This window comes from Myxine glutinosa, chromosome 8 (assembly GCF_964187855.1).
Source record: "Myxine glutinosa chromosome 8, kmMyxGlut1.1, whole genome shotgun sequence".
Classification (NCBI taxonomy): domain Eukaryota; kingdom Metazoa; phylum Chordata; class Myxini; order Myxiniformes; family Myxinidae; genus Myxine; species Myxine glutinosa.
The window spans coordinates 166586639-166602286 of record NC_136268.1 but is presented as its reverse complement, the minus strand read 5'-3'; the positions used below and the strand labels follow the sequence as shown (position 1 = coordinate 166602286).

Genomic DNA, 15648 nt, shown 5'->3' with positions numbered 1-15648 from the left:
ATTCTGAATATCTACGTTTGGCAATGATTACGTCTGGACAACAAAAAAAACTTTCCATCTGCCACTGAGGTGGATGTAGGACTGTAGGTGTCCTTTATTAATTCTTGGGGAAAATGCCAGGGGTATAGAAAAGGCCCGTTTATATGGTATGCACCATGTGGCAAAGTATAGAAAATAAGGGGCATTCCATAGCTTGTAGAAAATGCCAAACAATAGAAAAGAAGGGGCATTCAAAAAATCTCGTGTGCATGCTGGTCTACCCTTGTGTTCTTAGGAGGAACCAAGTAATGCTCTCGAAAAGTTCATACAAAGGGGTGCCCATTTGATTCATACACCTGCATGAAGAAGTAAATGTATTTTATTTGCCAGATGTAGGGCACCCCTTTATATGAACTTTTCTAGAACATCACTTGGATTTTCAGTCTTTTTTTTCAGTCCTTATACAGTTGCATGCAGAGAAACTGTTCCATATGAAGGGAGGGGCACTTTGTGCCTTCCTTGATTTAATAATTTGAGCATCCTGGTTCCAAATCTGAAGTCAGAATTGGCTCAGCACGTCAGGATTTTTAGTTACAGAAAAATTTAATTTTTCAGGCAATGTTTATTTTAAAAAAACAACAAGCATATTGCACACTTGTACAATATAAACACATCATATCATGTATACTATAGTAACTGTTAACCATAAACTGAAGCACATTGAACAACATAAACACATTGCATAAACTATAAAGTATACATTAACTGTTTAGAAATTCTTTCAGCACTTGCTTTTACACTTTTGACTATCAGTAGTTTGTCTCTTAAGAAATCAGCAGAACTTCCCCCATCATGTTGGGGATAAACCCCCTGATATTGTGTCTCCATTGTGCTGATATCTTGGTGAAACCTCTCACCATGCTCATCACTCACAGCACCAAGGCTGGCTCATGTTGGGGTTTAAACCCCCTGATATTGTGTCTCCATTGTGCTGATATCTCAGTGGAACCTCTCACCATGCTCATCGCTCACAGCACCAAGGATGGCTGGGAAGAAGTGTGAATGAGTAAAATGCAACTTCAGCGACATACAGCAACACATTTATTCAGAGGCGTTTATCACACATTGAAACAACTCGTCAAAGTGAGCTGCTCTGTTGTTCTCCAGGAAATTGAGGACTACCAGTTTGAAGGCCTATCTCCTGTGCAGCCAGCTCCAGTGGGTTCAGCTTTGACTGGAAGACTGGATCGGATAACAAATCCCGAATTTGTGGTACAATAATTCAATAAAATAATTTGCCATCAGTTGAAATCGCTCCCAATTTTTCTTTCAGGTAAATAAATCCCACACCTTCAGCATGCTTTGCCTTTGCAAAGTTCTTCATTTGGCCCAGTTTTATATGCAGTATCAGAATAAATATTTCTTCCAGATGTACTCGTGGCACATGTTGCACATTGAATTTTCCTCACCTATGGTCCATGGTGAGAGGTTGCATGATCTTGGCTGTTCCACAAGCATAAGCAGGCAAGCACATGTGTTTGTTAGACCAAAATTGCAGACTAAGCAATAGGCCTATCACTTTTAAGTCACCGCATATGTTCTACTCGTGGTCCGTGTATTTTGTTAGCTTCAGTAGAACTTCCATGGAGTCGTACGTCTCTTTTATGCCAACAGCTTGTGCCACGGGCAGTCGGGCCCAGGTGGCTCTTCGTTACCATTGTGGAGAAGCACCGTTTCCAGGCTGCGCTTGCTGGAGTCGATAAATATTCTCCATTCATCAGAGTGTTGTCCATAGCCTAGTTCCTTCATGAGACCGTTCGCATCAATGAATCCATTTCGTGGAACGCTGCCAAGATAGCATGGCATTCACAAAAATGAGGGATTCCTGTGCCTTCTGCCAACATGTTCCACTCTTCCACATGCAAGCCCAACAATTTCTCCTTTTGCTTAGACAGCTCAAGGTCCCTGGTAAGGTCATTTAACTTTTCCAGGTTGATCAGGTGACATTGTTCCATTGACTCCAACTCTGCTGGTTTGTAAAGCTCAGTGTCATGAGTATCATCACTACCATCATCACTTTCAATGTCAGCAGCAGATGGTGGAACAGGTATAGGATTGTCCTTGGCATATGGCACGGGTTTTAGGGCCCACTCACAATCTGGACATGTTATCTTGATTTTGTTTTTCTTTGTGAGACTGGATATATGGTACCACTTTAACCTGCATGGTGCCACTTTAACCTGCATGGTGCCACTTTAACCTGCATGGTGCCACTTTAACCTGCATGGTACCACTTTAACCTGCATGGTACCACTTTAACCTGCATGGTGCCACTTTAACCTGCATGGTGCCACTTTAACCTGCATGGTGCCACTTTAACCTGCATGGTGCCACTTTAACCTGCATGGTGCCACTTTAACCTGCATGGTGCCACTTTAACCTGCATGGTGCCACTTTAACCTGCATGGTGCCACTTTAACCTGCATGGTGCCACTTTAACCTGCATGGTGCCACTTTAACCTGCATGGTACCACTTTAACCTGCATGGTGCCACTTTAACCTGCATGGTGCCACTTTAACCTGCATGGTGCCACTTTAACCTGCATGGTGCCACTTTAACCTGCATGGTGCCACTTTAACCTGCATGGTGCCACTTTAACCTGCATGGTGCCACTTTAACCTGCATGGTGCCACTTTAACCTGCATGGTGCCACTTTAACCTGCATGGTGCCACTTTAACCTGCATGGTGCCACTTTAACCTGCATGGTGCCACTTTAACCTGCATGGTGCCACTTTAACCTGCATGGTGCCACTTTAACCTGCATGGTGCCACTTTAACCTGCATGGTGCCACTTTAACCTGCATGGTGCCACTTTAACCTGCATGGTGCCACTTTAACCTGCATGGTGCCACTTTAACCTGCATGGTGCCACTTTAACCTGCATGGTGCCACTTTAACCTGCATGGTGCCACTTTAACCATGCAGAAGTAACAGTCATTCAGATGATTCTTCTGCTCCAGCCACCTAATTGGGATGGTGAATGGCATCGACGTTTGTTTCCCATTAAATCATTGTGTCAGTCCGGAGGTACAAACAGGACACCATACAGTCCACAGTACAAACTAGAACGGGCACTCGGTAGAGCGCATACCTTCGCCGCAGCTACTGTTCTGTACTTGGTAAAAATACGATTTTGACCTTTTCGTGACCTTGACCTTGACCTTTGACCCGATTGCTCCCAAAATCTAATCAAATGTGTCCCGTATAATAACCAATCATCCCACCAAATTTCATGCAATTCGGTTGAATACTTTTTGAGTTATGCGAATAACATACACACACACACACAGACATACAAATAAATACACAGCGATCAAAACATAACCTTCCGCTTTTGCGAAGGTAACAATGCACTGAACAGTCCAGAGGTACAAACAGTGCACCATACAGTTTGGAGATACAAACAGTGCACTGTACAGTCCGGATGTACAAACAGTGCACCGTACAGTCTGGATGTACAAAGAGTGCACCATACAGTCCGGATGTACAAACAGTACAACATACAGTCCTGAGGTACAAACAGTGCACTGTACAGTTTGGAGATACAAACAGTGCACTGTAGCGGTTACCGCTGGATGTACATAATCGCCTTGCACCGGCCAGAACACGGCCAGACGCGCCTCTCCCGGGCATGCCCGGACTCGCTGTTCCCGGGCACGCCCGAACCTCCCGGGCACGCCCGGTCTCGTCTTTCCCGGGCATGCCCGCTCTCGCCTTTCCAGGGCTCGCCCAGAGCGTCCGGGCATGCCCGCTATCGCCTTTCCAGTGCTCGCCCAGAGCGCCCGGGCACGCCCAGCCTCGACTTGCCAGGCCGCAGCCAAACACGCCCGGGCAGGTCCAGACTCGCCTTTCCAAGGCTCGCCCTTGACACCCGGGCATGCCCGGTATAGCTTTTGCCGGGCAAACTTCCCGACATAAATGTGTATATATATTGTTGCCCGAAAAACGGGCTTGTGAGAATACCTGAGCTGTTTTGTTTCAATAAAGCAACTCGGACGAATTCCGTCTTTGGTCGCGTCAATTCTTTCGACTCGCGTTGGAGCGCAGTTCCTTCATTGGTGACCTACCGACATGGATACGGCAGTGACGCTTAAACTGCCTACCTTCTGTGAGACTCACGCGGCTGTTTGGTTCGCCCAGGCGGACTCCCAGTTCGCCCTGCGAGGCATCACCGCGGACGACACCCGCTTCCACCATGTTGTGGCGGCGCTCGGTTCCACCACCGCCGCCCGCGCCTTGAGCCTCCTCCAGCACCCGCCGGCTGCTGACAAATACGACGCGCTGAAGACGCTCCTCCTCGGCGCTTTCGCCCTCTCACCGGCAGCACGCGCACGGCGCCTGCTTGACCTGCCCGAGCTCGGCGACACGCGCCCGTCCGAGCGCATGGACTATATGCTCTCGTTGCTCGGCGAGCACTCTCCGGCATTCCTGTTCCGGGAGCTGTTCCTCCGTCAGCTGCCTAACCCGGTACGCCTCGCCCTGGCTGGCACGTTGATCACGGATTCCCGCGCCCTCGCCAGGGAAGCCGATAAGATCTCCTCGGCGGGCCAGCACATCGGCGCGGTTACCTGGAGCCCGCCGCCGTCCGAGGCGACGCCCGAGCGCCCTGCGCGGTTGGAGGCCGAACTGCCGGTGCAACTGGCGGCCGCCACGCCGCACCGCCCGCTTCCGACACGACGGCCGGGGCCTCCACCTGACCGGGCATGGTGTTATTACCACGCCAGGTTCGGACACAAGGCTCGGACGTGCCGGCCCCCGTGCACTTTCGGCAGGTCGGGAAACGGCCGGGCCGGCGTTCATTCCCAGCCATGAGCGCCGGCCACTCGGGCAACTTGCTGTTTATTCGGGACAAAGCGTCTGGACGGCGTTTCCTGTGCGACACCGGCGCCCAACTGAGCGTCATACCTGCCTCCGAGCAGGACAGGCTGGACGCAGTTTGCGGCCCCTCTTTGGTCGCTGCTAATGGCTCGGCCATACGCACTTTCGGCCCACGCGTCGTCACCCTCTGCTTCGGCAGCCAGCGCTTTCAATGGACTTTTGTTACCACCAGCGTCCCCGTGGCTTTGCTGGGCGCCGACTTCCTCTGCGCGCACGGGCTGCTGGTCGACGTCAAACGACATCGCCTTGTCCACGCCGAGACCTTCAGCTCCCTGGCGTGCACAATGAGCAGCTCCGCGCCGACCGAACTGGCGTGCGCCCTCCCGGCAACGAACGAGTTCGCTCGCCTGCTCGTGGAATTCCCGGCCCTCACGCGGCCGACGTTTTCGGCCGTCGCGGTGCGGCACGGGATCGAGCACCACATACCCACTACGGGCCCGCCGGTCTACGCCAGGGCCCGCCGCCTCTACCCAGCCAAGCTCGCCGTGGCAAAGGCCGAATTCGATGCGTTGGAGCACCTCGGCATCGTGCGGCGCTCCGATAGCGCGTGGGCCTCGCCACTGCACATCGTGTCAAAGCCGGGGGGTGGATGGCGCCCGTGTGGCGACTACCGCCGTCTCAATGACGCTACCACCCCCGACAGGTACCCGATCCCGCATATTCAGGACTTTTCCGCCCGTTTGGCGGGACGGGTCATCTTTTCGAAAATTGACCTGATACGGGGGGGGGGGGGGGGGCTACCACCAGGTACCTGTCCGGGCGGCCGACGTCCCGAAGACGGCCGTCATCACGCCGTTCGGCCTGTTCGAATTTTTGCGGATGCCGTTTGGCCTCAAGAACGCGGCCCAGGCGTTCCAGCGCTTGATGGACGGCGTGCTGCGCGACCTGCCGTTTCTATTCGTCTATCTGGACGACATCCTCGTCGCCAGCACGTCCCGCGCCGAGCACCTCCTCCACCTCCGAACACTGTTCGGTCGCCTCAGCGAGCACGGCTTAATTGTCAACCCGGTCAAATGCCACTTCGGCGCGACGACCGTTGACGTTTTGGGCCACCGCATCACCAAGACCGGGGCCGTGCCGCTGCCGACCAAGGTCGAGGCCATCACCACGTTCCCACGTCCCCGTTCCATCAAGGCCCTCCAAGAGTTCCTCGGCATGGTGAATTTTTATCACCGATTCGTGCCCCGCGCTGCTCAGCTCATGCGGCCCCTTTACGAGGCCCTCCGGGGCAAGCCGGCCAAGCATGACATTGTTTGGTCCGCGGCCATGGACGCGGCCTTCGCCAGTGCCAAACGGGCCCTCGCCGACGCAACGCTGCTGGCTCACCCGGTGCTCAACGCGCCCATCGCCCTCACTACGGACGCCTCCAACTACGCGGTGGGCGCCGTCCATGAGCAATGGGTGGACGGGGTTTGGCAGCCACTCGCTTTTTTCAGCCGGCAACTCCGGCCGAACGAGTTAAACTACAGCACGTTCGACCGTGAGCTGCTCGGGCTATTCCTGGCCGTTCGCCATTTCCGACACCTCTTGGAGGGCCGCCCGTTCACGGCTTTCATCGACCACAAGCCGTTGGTCTACGCAATGGCTAAGGTCACGGAGCCGTGGTCGGCCCGCCAGCAGCGCCACCTCTCCGCCGTGTCGGAGTTCACCACGGACATCCAGCACATCGCCGGCAAAGACAACGCCGTGGCCGACTGCCTTTCGCGGGCCAGCGCGAACGCGGTCCACCTCGGCGTGGACTTCACGTTCATGGCGGCCGACCAGACCACCGACGCGTCGGTGCAGGCACTCCGCGTGGCGGACACGGGCCTCCGCCTGGCCGGCATCCCCTTCGCGGGCACCGTCCTGCTCTGCGACGTCTCCCAGGGCCAGCCTCGCCCCATCGTGCCCGTTTCCTGGCAGCGCCGCATCTTCGCCTCCATCCACGGCCTTTCTCACCCGGGCCGGAAAGCTTCTCAGAAGTTGGTGTCGGCGCGTTTCGTCTGGCACGGCCTTCGACGAAACATCCGCGACTGGGCCAACGCCTGCACGGCCTGCCAGCGAGCCAAGGTCCACCGCCACACCCAGGCCCCGCTGGCACCTTTCGCCGTGCCTGAACGGCGTTTCGACCACGTCCACGTGGACCTGGTGGGTCCCCTGCCCCCCTCGCGGGGGTTCACCCACCTGCTCACCATGGTGGACAGGACCACCAGGTGGCCGGAGGCCGTGCCCCTCACCTCCACCACCACCGCCGACGTGGCACAGGCGTTCATCGCCACCTGGGTCGCGCGCTTCGGCGCACCAGCGGACATCTCATCCGACCGCGGCCCACAGTTCACGTCTGAGCTTTGGGGCGCGGTCGCCCGTTCGTTGGGGGTCACGCTGCACCGCACCACGGCCTACCACCCCCAAGCCAATGGGTTGTGCGAGCGGTTTCACCGCTCCATGAAGGCCGCACTCATGGCCGGCCTTCAGGACGACGGTTGGGCCGACCGGCTGCCGTGGGTCCTTTTGGGCCTTCGCACGGCCCCCAAGGAAGACCTCCAGGCGTCCGCCGCCGAGCTCGTCTACGGCCAGCCACTCCGCGTCCCGGGCGAATTCGTGCCTGACGCTACCAGTCCCTGGTCCGCCGCTCGCCAGCGCTCGGACCTCCAGGAGGCCGCCCGACGATTTGTCCCCGTGCCGACGTCCCGCCACGGTGGCCCCCAGTCCTACGTCCCCCCGGCGCTTCGCACAGTGGAGTACGTCTTTGTGCGTCATGACGCGCACCGGGGGCCACTCCGGCCGCCGTATGACGGGCCCTTCCGGGTCCTGCGACGGGGCGACAAGTCTTTCATCGTCGACTTCGGCGGCCGGCCGGACCGGATTTCTGTGGACCGCCCGCCTCAAACCGGCGCACATCGACGTCGACCGACCACCACGGTTGGCCCTTCCTCCGCGGCGAGGCCGCCCCCCGTCCACAGTTCCCCCCGCTCGACCACCCACCACCACGTCAGACCCCTCCCCACGACCCTCCAGGGGTCGCTTCGGCCGGGTCATCCGGACCCCCCTTAAATTGACCCTGCCGGTGCAGGTCGATTCTGGAGGGGCGTGTGTAGCGGTTACCGCTGGATGTACATAATCGCCTTGCACCGGCCAGAACACGGCCAGACGCGCCTCTCCCGGGCATGCCCGGACTCACTGTTCCCGGGCACGCCCGAACCTCCCGGGCACGCCCGGTCTCGTCTTTCCCGGGCATGCCCGCTCTCGCCTTTCCAGGGCTCGCCCAGAGCGTCCGGGCATGCCCGCTATCGCCTTTCCAGGGCTCGCCCAGAGCGTCCGGGCATGCCCGCTATCGCCTTTCCAGTGCTCGCCCAGAGCGCCCGGGCACGCCCAGCCTCGACTTGCCAGGCCGCAGCCAAACACGCCCGGGCAGGTCCAGACTCGCCTTTCCAAGGCTCGCCCTTGACACCCGGGCATGCCCGGTATAGCTTTTGCCGGGCAAACTTCCCGACATAAATGTGTATATATATTGTTGCCCGAAAAACGGGCTTGTGAGAATACCTGAGCTGTTTTGTTTCAATAAAGCAACTCGGACGAATTCCGTCTTTGGTCGCGTCAATTCTTTCGACTCGCGTTGGAGCGCAGTTCCTTCAGCACCATACAGTCCGGATGTACAAACAGTGCACCATACAGTCCGGCTGTACAAACAGTGCACCATACAGTCCGGGTGTACAAACAGTGCACCATACAGTCCGGATGTACAAACAGTGCACAAACTGTACAAAGATGTACAAACAGTGCACCATACAGTCCGGATGTACAAACAGTGCACCATACAGTCCGGATGTACAAACAGTGCACCATGCAGTCTGGATGTACAAACAGTGCGCAAACTGTACAAAGATGTACAAACAGTGCACAAGCCACACGTTATTGGCACTTTGTGATTGGCAAAAAAAAAAAAAAAATCCCTTCAAATTACACCGTGATGAATGATTGTCAATGGTTTTTCAGACAAAGAAATTGTGTTTGGGTTCCCCTTTAAGGGTCTTTTCAGTCTTTTGGGTCTTGATGGTCTTTTGGGTCTTCAGGGTCTTTTCAGTATTTGGGGTCTTTTCATTCTTTGGAGTTTTTTGGACTTTATGGATATTTGGGGTATTTTGGGTCTTTTCAGTCTTTGGGATATTTTTGGTCTTTTGGTCTTTGGGGTTTTTAAGGGTCTTTGGGGTATTTTGGGTCTTCAAGGTATTTTGGGTCCATATTATTTTTGACCTTTTGGGTCTTTAAGGGTCTTCTGGGTGTTGTTGTATTTTATGTCTTTGGAGTCTTCAGGGTCTTTTGGGTCTTTTGGGATTTTTATGGGTCTTTGGAATATTTTGAGTCTTCAGGGTCTTTTGGGTCCTCTGGGTCTTTTGGATCTTTAAGGGTCTTTTTGGTCTTCAGGTTCTCTTGAAGTCTTTGCGGTCTTTAAGGGTCTTTGAGTTATTCAGGGTATTTTAGGGGCTTTTGGTTCTTTTTTTTTTTATTCTTTTTTTTTTTTGGTATACAAGATCGAGGCTCGTGTCAGAGCTAACTAACATTGATCACAAAAAGACAAACTGACACATAAAACATAAAACATATGATAAAGGGAGCGGGAGAACAAGATTGAGACCAGGGACATCGGGAGATCTGTGGGAGGGAGAGGGCTTGGGGGGAGGAGGCATGGGAAGTGGGGGGTTTGGGGGGGGGGGAGGTGGGAGAGGTAAAAAAAAAAAAAAAAGCACACGGACACTGCTAGGACTTCCAGGAAATAAGTCGGTATTTCTCTTGGGTCTTTGGGGTCTTTAAGGGTCTTTTCGGTCTTTTTGTCTTTTGGGTCTTCATGGTCGTTTGGGTCTTCATGGTTGTTTGGGTCTTCGGGGTATTTGGGGGCCATTGGGTCTTTTAGGTTTTCGGGGTCTTTTTGGTCGGGTATTTTAGGTATTTGGGGTATTTTGGGTCTTTGGAATATTTTGGGTCTTCAGGGTATTTTGGGTCCTCGGGTTCTTTTGGGTCTTCAGAGTCTTATGGTTCTCTTGGATCTTTTGGTTATCTTGGGTCTTCAGGGTCTTTTGGGTCTTCAGTGTTGTTAAGGGTCTTTGAAATATTTTCAGTCTTTGGAGTATTTTAGGACTTCTGGGTCTTTAGGGTCCATTGGGTGTTTTCTGTCTTTTAGGTCTTTGGGGTCTTTTCTGTCTTTGGGGCCCATTGGGTCTTTTTAGTCTTTGGGGTCTTTTAGTTCCACTTGGTCCTTCGGGTCCTCGGGGTCTTTTGGGGTATTTCGGGTCCATGGGTTATTTAGGTTCCTCGGGGTCTTTTGGGTCCTCTGGGTGTTGAGTGAGGGGGCGGGAGCACGGTATTTTGGGTCCTCTGGGTACTTTAGGTTAAGTATTTCAGGTTACATTTGTTGGTGGAGTCAGGACAGCTCTCCATCAAATGGGTGAAGAGCGGACATACATACAAACACTTGCTCCATTTGATTCTTTTTGCGTCCCTCTGTCGGCATTATTTGGTGGACGTTAAGCTGGCCATCCCATCTGTCGGCATTCGTTTATGGACGTTAAGCTGGCCGTCCCATCTGGCGGCATTAGTTGATGGACGTTAAGCTGGCCGTCCCATCTGTCGGCATTAGTTGATGGACGTTAAGCTGGCTTCCCATCTGTTGACATTATTTGATGGACGTTAAGCTGGCCGTCCCATCTGTCGGCATGAGTTGATGGACGTTAAGCTGGCTGTCCCATCTGTCGGCATTAGTTGATGGACGTTTAGCTGGCCGTTCCGTCTGTCGGCATTGGTTGATGGACGTTAAGCTGGCCGTCCCATCTGTCGGCATTGGTTGGTGGACGTTAAGCTGGCCGTCCCAACTGTCGGCATTTTTTGATTGACTTTAAGATGGCTGTCTCATCTGTCAGCATTGGTTGATGGGCGTTAAGCTGGCCATCCCATCTGTCGGCATTGGTTTATGGAGGGATAAATTGATGGAGAAAAAAATAATAATAATGTGAAAGCGGGGTTTTATCCAAGCAGGGTTGTATCCAAGCAGGGTTGTATCCAAGCGGGCTTGTATCAAAGCGGGCTTGTATCAAAGCGGGAAGGCGGAGGAAACTGGCCATCCCTGCCAGCAGTTATAAAGTGTCAGTTCTAGTTATTATTTGAGATGGGAAATCAGCGTACTCGATTTAGTGTACAACGCATACTTTTATGTCAGTAGCATACATGTACATTCACGTGAAAAAGTAAGTACACCCCATATAAAGTTTTTACTTTTTCAACATATTTCAACATACAGCTATTTGATCTTCATTTCAACAATATTGATGGATAAAGGTGATATAATATAACAAATATCATGAAACATTTACATTTTGTAGTCCATTGTATAATTTAAATAAACATAAATGCAAATTTCGCATGTGGAAAAAGTAAGTACATCCTTGGCTCTAATAGGTGGTATTGCCCCCTTTGGCAGAAACAACCTCAAGTAGGCGTTTCTTATAACTGTCTACCAGTCTCTGACATCGACTGGGAGAAATTTTTGCCCTCTCCTCCATGCAGAATTCTTTCAGCTGTGCGATGTTTGAGGGGTTTCTTGCATGCACAGCTCGTTTCAAATCCTCCCACAACATCTCGATGAGATTTAGATCCGGGCTTTGACTTGGCCATTCCAGAACCCTCCATTTCTTTCTTTTCATCCATTCCTTGGTGGATTTACTGGTATGTTTAGGGTCATTGTCATGTTGCAAGGTCCACCTTCGGTTGAGCTTCAACTTTCCAACAGATGGCCTCACATTATCCTCAAGCACCCTCTGGTACAATGAATAATTCATAGTGGATTCTATGATGGTGAGCTGCCCAGGCCCTGATGCAGCAAAGCTGCCCCAAACCATAATATTTCCACCACCATGCTTTACAGTTGGTATCAGGTTCTTGTGGTCAAATGCTGTCTTTGGTTTTCGCCAAACATGTCTTCTGGTACTGTGGCCAAATAGATCTACTTTTGACACATCTGTCCAGAGCACATTCTTCAAGAAGTGCTGGTCTTTGCCTCGGTGTTTATTGGCAAACTTTAGTCTTGCCATGATGTTGTTTCTGGACAGCAAAGGTTTCCTCCTGGCACACCTCCCATGTAGATCAAATTTGTGCAGCCTCTTTCTAATGGTAGACTCGTGCACTTTGACATCAACAGTGGCAAGAGCTACCTGTCGGTCCCGTGATGACATTCTGGGGGTTCTTAGAGACTTCTTTCAGCATCTTGCGGTCTGCTCTCGGGCTGAACTTGCTGGGGTGGCCTGTCCTGATCAAGTTGGCAGTTGTTTGGATCTTCTCCACTTGTATATGATCTTCCGTACAGACGAATTATTGATTTCAAATTGTTTGGAGATCTTTTTAAATCCCTTCCCAGACTCGTAGGCACCTATAACCTTCTTTCTGAAGGCCTCAGAGAGCTCTTTTGATCCCGGCATGGTGACGCCGCACACTTCAACAACAAAGAGCAAACCAAACTAAATGTCTGAGGTTTAAATAAGACAGGTTCCTCCAAGATCCTCTTTTACAATGTTCTAATCATTTGCACCTGAGCTGGTGCACCTGATTCTAGTTTTAGGTATTTGAAGTAGTGATAAATGTAGGGGTGTACTTACTTTTCCCATGTGTGAAATTTGCATTTATGTTTATTTAAATTATACAATGGACTACAAAATGTAAATGTTTCATGATATTTGTTATATTATATCCCCTTTATCTCTCAATATTGTTGAAATGAAGATCAAAGAGCTGTATGTTGAAATATGTTGAAAAAGTCAAAACTTTACATGGGGTGTACTTACTTTTTCACGTGACTGTAGATGTTGTTGCCGGTGTTATCAATGCAAAATCTTAATTTTGCTAAACATTTCGAGCTTGTAACCAAAGCATGATGTTATTTTGGTTCCAGTATGTCTAGATTAACCATATAATATCGGGTGCAGCTGTTTGCCAGAAATAAACTTGCTCACATTTCCTGTTTTTCTCAGTGTTCTTCAGTTGAGTTTTTGACAACATTAACACATTATATCACAGTGGACATAAAGAACGAGTTGGCAAATTGCAACATTGTGCGTCATTCACGAAATTCTGTCCATAATTCTCAACACGGGAGCAAACTAAGTTGTGCTCCTTGATTTTGGGAATGCGGTTTCCCATTGACCCGGAATGTGAGTGGTGCTCCTGCTCGGTTCTGACCTTGATAAGGGTGATTATTGGTTTTACTTGGAGTTACCATGGATTCCCTTTCACTGGCATTGCCCGAAATGAGCATGTCTGCAGCTTTGATACTCTTCGGGGATCCTCATATCCTTCGGACTCTTCGGCCCAGTGTAAGATGACGAGGAGCATATTTGTGAATGCCAACCTTCCCGTGTCCCAATAACTGATATGATACACCTTGCCTGTTTTGTGTTCCCACTTTGTATCTATGCTGTGACGTCACATTCAAATTCAAAATGTACTCTGTTGTTATATCTGTTAAAATATCCCTGTAAATGATGTAAAATGCACCAGTGCTACCTCCATGTACTAGTTCTGCAATCGATGTGTGTTCAAGTTCCTCCTTCGCCAGAGACGACATTGTTTAATACATGGTTATTGTGAGCATGACGTGTGATCAATTCGGCACGATTCATTTGCGGAAGGCAATAACTAAGAATAATAAAGGTGATGGGTGCACTCGCATCATCATTAGCGGTGCTGCAGTTCCGCAAGTCCATGGCTTCGTGGTTTATCACGTGCACATTAGGATTCTGAACAGGAAAGGCCAAATCCGTGATCAGGAGGATCAGGATCTCTTTGGATCAGTCATTCTGGCCAGATTGTCCAATGGCAACCATGGCGGAGTTTTTGTGACGCTTCCATTTGCTGCTGCTTCTTCATATCCAAACTGCTCTGCTGTATCCTTGAAATCTTCTGTGTGATATTGAAACTTTTTTGCAAACTCCCTTTTTTCAAATAATTGTGAGTTTTATGTTCCTGTTCTTCAGGGGGTACATCGCCAGCTCATTGGGAGGACATCACCGGCACGACTCCACTGACCATAGAAAACAACACTGTGTCCTTTACCACAAACGTGTCCGCAAGGTGTGTTGTCTGTGCTGTTAAAGACAAGGTTTTTGTGATTTAGCAATATCTTCATATTGGAGAAGAAACTGTAATTGTAAGGTGCTGTTTCATCTATTTTATGCTGTGTATCATTTTATTGGCTGCTACCATCACGCACTGCTACCTGCTACCATCACGCACACCTTTAAGATACTTGGAGTTTAATCCCTTCACCTTTCATCATCTATATGTAGTGTTTTAATCAGCTGTATTTGATGATCAGATGAGAATGAAAAACTGGTGTCATGAAAGTGTGTTGGTGTCAATGTGTGTTGGTGTCAGTGTGTGTTGGTGTCAGTGTGTGTTGGTGTCAGTGTGTGTTGGTGTCAGTGTGTGTTGGTATCAGTGTGTGTTGGTGTCAGTGTGTGTTGGTGTCAGTGTGTGTTGGTATCAGTGTGTGTTGGTGTCGGTGTGTGTTGGTGTCAGTGTGTGTTGGTGTCAGTGTGTGTTGGTGTCAGTGTGTGTTGGTGTCAGTGTGTGTTGGTATCAGTGTGTGTTGGTGTCGGTGTGTGTTGGTGTCAGTGTGTGTTGGTGTCAGTGTGTGTTGGTGTCAGTGTGTGTTGATGTCAGTGTGTGTTGGTGTCAGTGTGTGTTGGTGTCAGTGTGTGTTGGTGTCGGTGTGTGTTGGTGTCGGTGTGTGTTGGTGTCAATGTGTGTTGGTGTCAATGTGTGTTGGTGTCAGTGTGTTTTGGTGTCAGTGTGTGTTGGTGTCAGTGTGTGTTGGTATCAGTGTGTGTTGGTGTCGGTGTGTGTTGGTGTCAGTGTGTGTTGGTGTCAGTGTGTGTTGGTGTCAGTGTGTGTTGGTGTCAGTGTGTGTTGGTGTGGTGTTTGTTGCTGTCAATGTGTGTTGATGTCAATGTGTGTTGGTGTCAGTGTGTGTTGGTGTCAATGTGTGTTGGTGTCAATGTTTGTTGGTGTCAGTGTGTGTTGGTGTCAATGTGTGTTGGTGTCAGTGTGTGTTGGTGTTGTGTTTGTTGGTGTCAGTGTGTGTTGGTGTCAGTGTGTGTTGGTGTGGTGTTTGTTGGTGTCAGTGTGTGTTGGTGTCAATGTGTGTTAGTGTGGTGTTTGTTCGTGTCAGTGTGTGTTGGTGTCAATGTGTGTTGGTGTCAATGTGTGTTGGTGTCAGTGTGTGTTGGTGTGGTGTTTGTTAGTGTCAGTGTGTGTTGGTGTCATTGTGTGTTGGTGTCAATGTGTGTTGGTGTGGTGTTTGTTGGTGTCAATGTGTGTTGGTGTGGTGTTTGTTGGTGTCAATGTGTGTTGGTGTCGGTGTGTGTTGGTGTCAGTGTGTGTTGGTGTCAGTGTGTGTTGGTGTCAATGTGTGTTGGTGTCAGTGTGTGTTGGTGTGGTGTTTGTTGGTGTCAGTGTGTGTTGGTGTCAGTGTGTGTTGGTGTGGTGTTTGTTGGTGTCGGTGTGTGTTGGTGTCAATGTGTGTTGGTGTGGTGTTTGTTGGTGTCAGTGTGTGTTGGTGTCAATGTGTGTTGGTGTCAATGTGTGTTGGTGTGGTGTTTGTTGGTGTCAGTGTGTGTTGGTGTCAATGTGTGTTGGTGTCAATGTGTGTTGGTGTGGTGTTTGTTGGTGTCAGTGTGTGTTGGTGTCAATGTGTGTTGGTGTCAGT

The 15648-nt window shown here is 50.7% G+C and overlaps 2 protein-coding genes across 2 annotated transcripts in view; one reads left to right on the top strand and one right to left on the bottom strand.

The window, feature by feature from the left end:
- LOC137433066 (ankyrin-3) overlaps positions 1-15648 on the top strand; it is a 482046-nt gene that overhangs the window by 416183 nt on the left and 50215 nt on the right. The window contains exon 31 of the mRNA XM_078784014.1: positions 13916-14012. Within this exon, the coding sequence (XP_078640140.1) occupies positions 13916-14012 (97 nt within the window). The remainder of the gene's footprint in view (positions 1-13915; positions 14013-15648) is intronic.
- On the bottom strand, positions 830-8826 carry LOC144893354 (uncharacterized). The gene is made up of 4 exons (XM_078783912.1): positions 8567-8826; positions 3389-3597; positions 2360-3103; positions 830-2259 (listed from the first exon to the last, which is right to left on the bottom strand). Exons 1-3 carry the CDS (start codon positions 8684-8686, stop codon positions 3058-3060), a joined length of 375 nt encoding a protein of 124 aa, XP_078640038.1. The 5' UTR covers positions 8687-8826; the 3' UTR covers positions 830-2259; positions 2360-3057.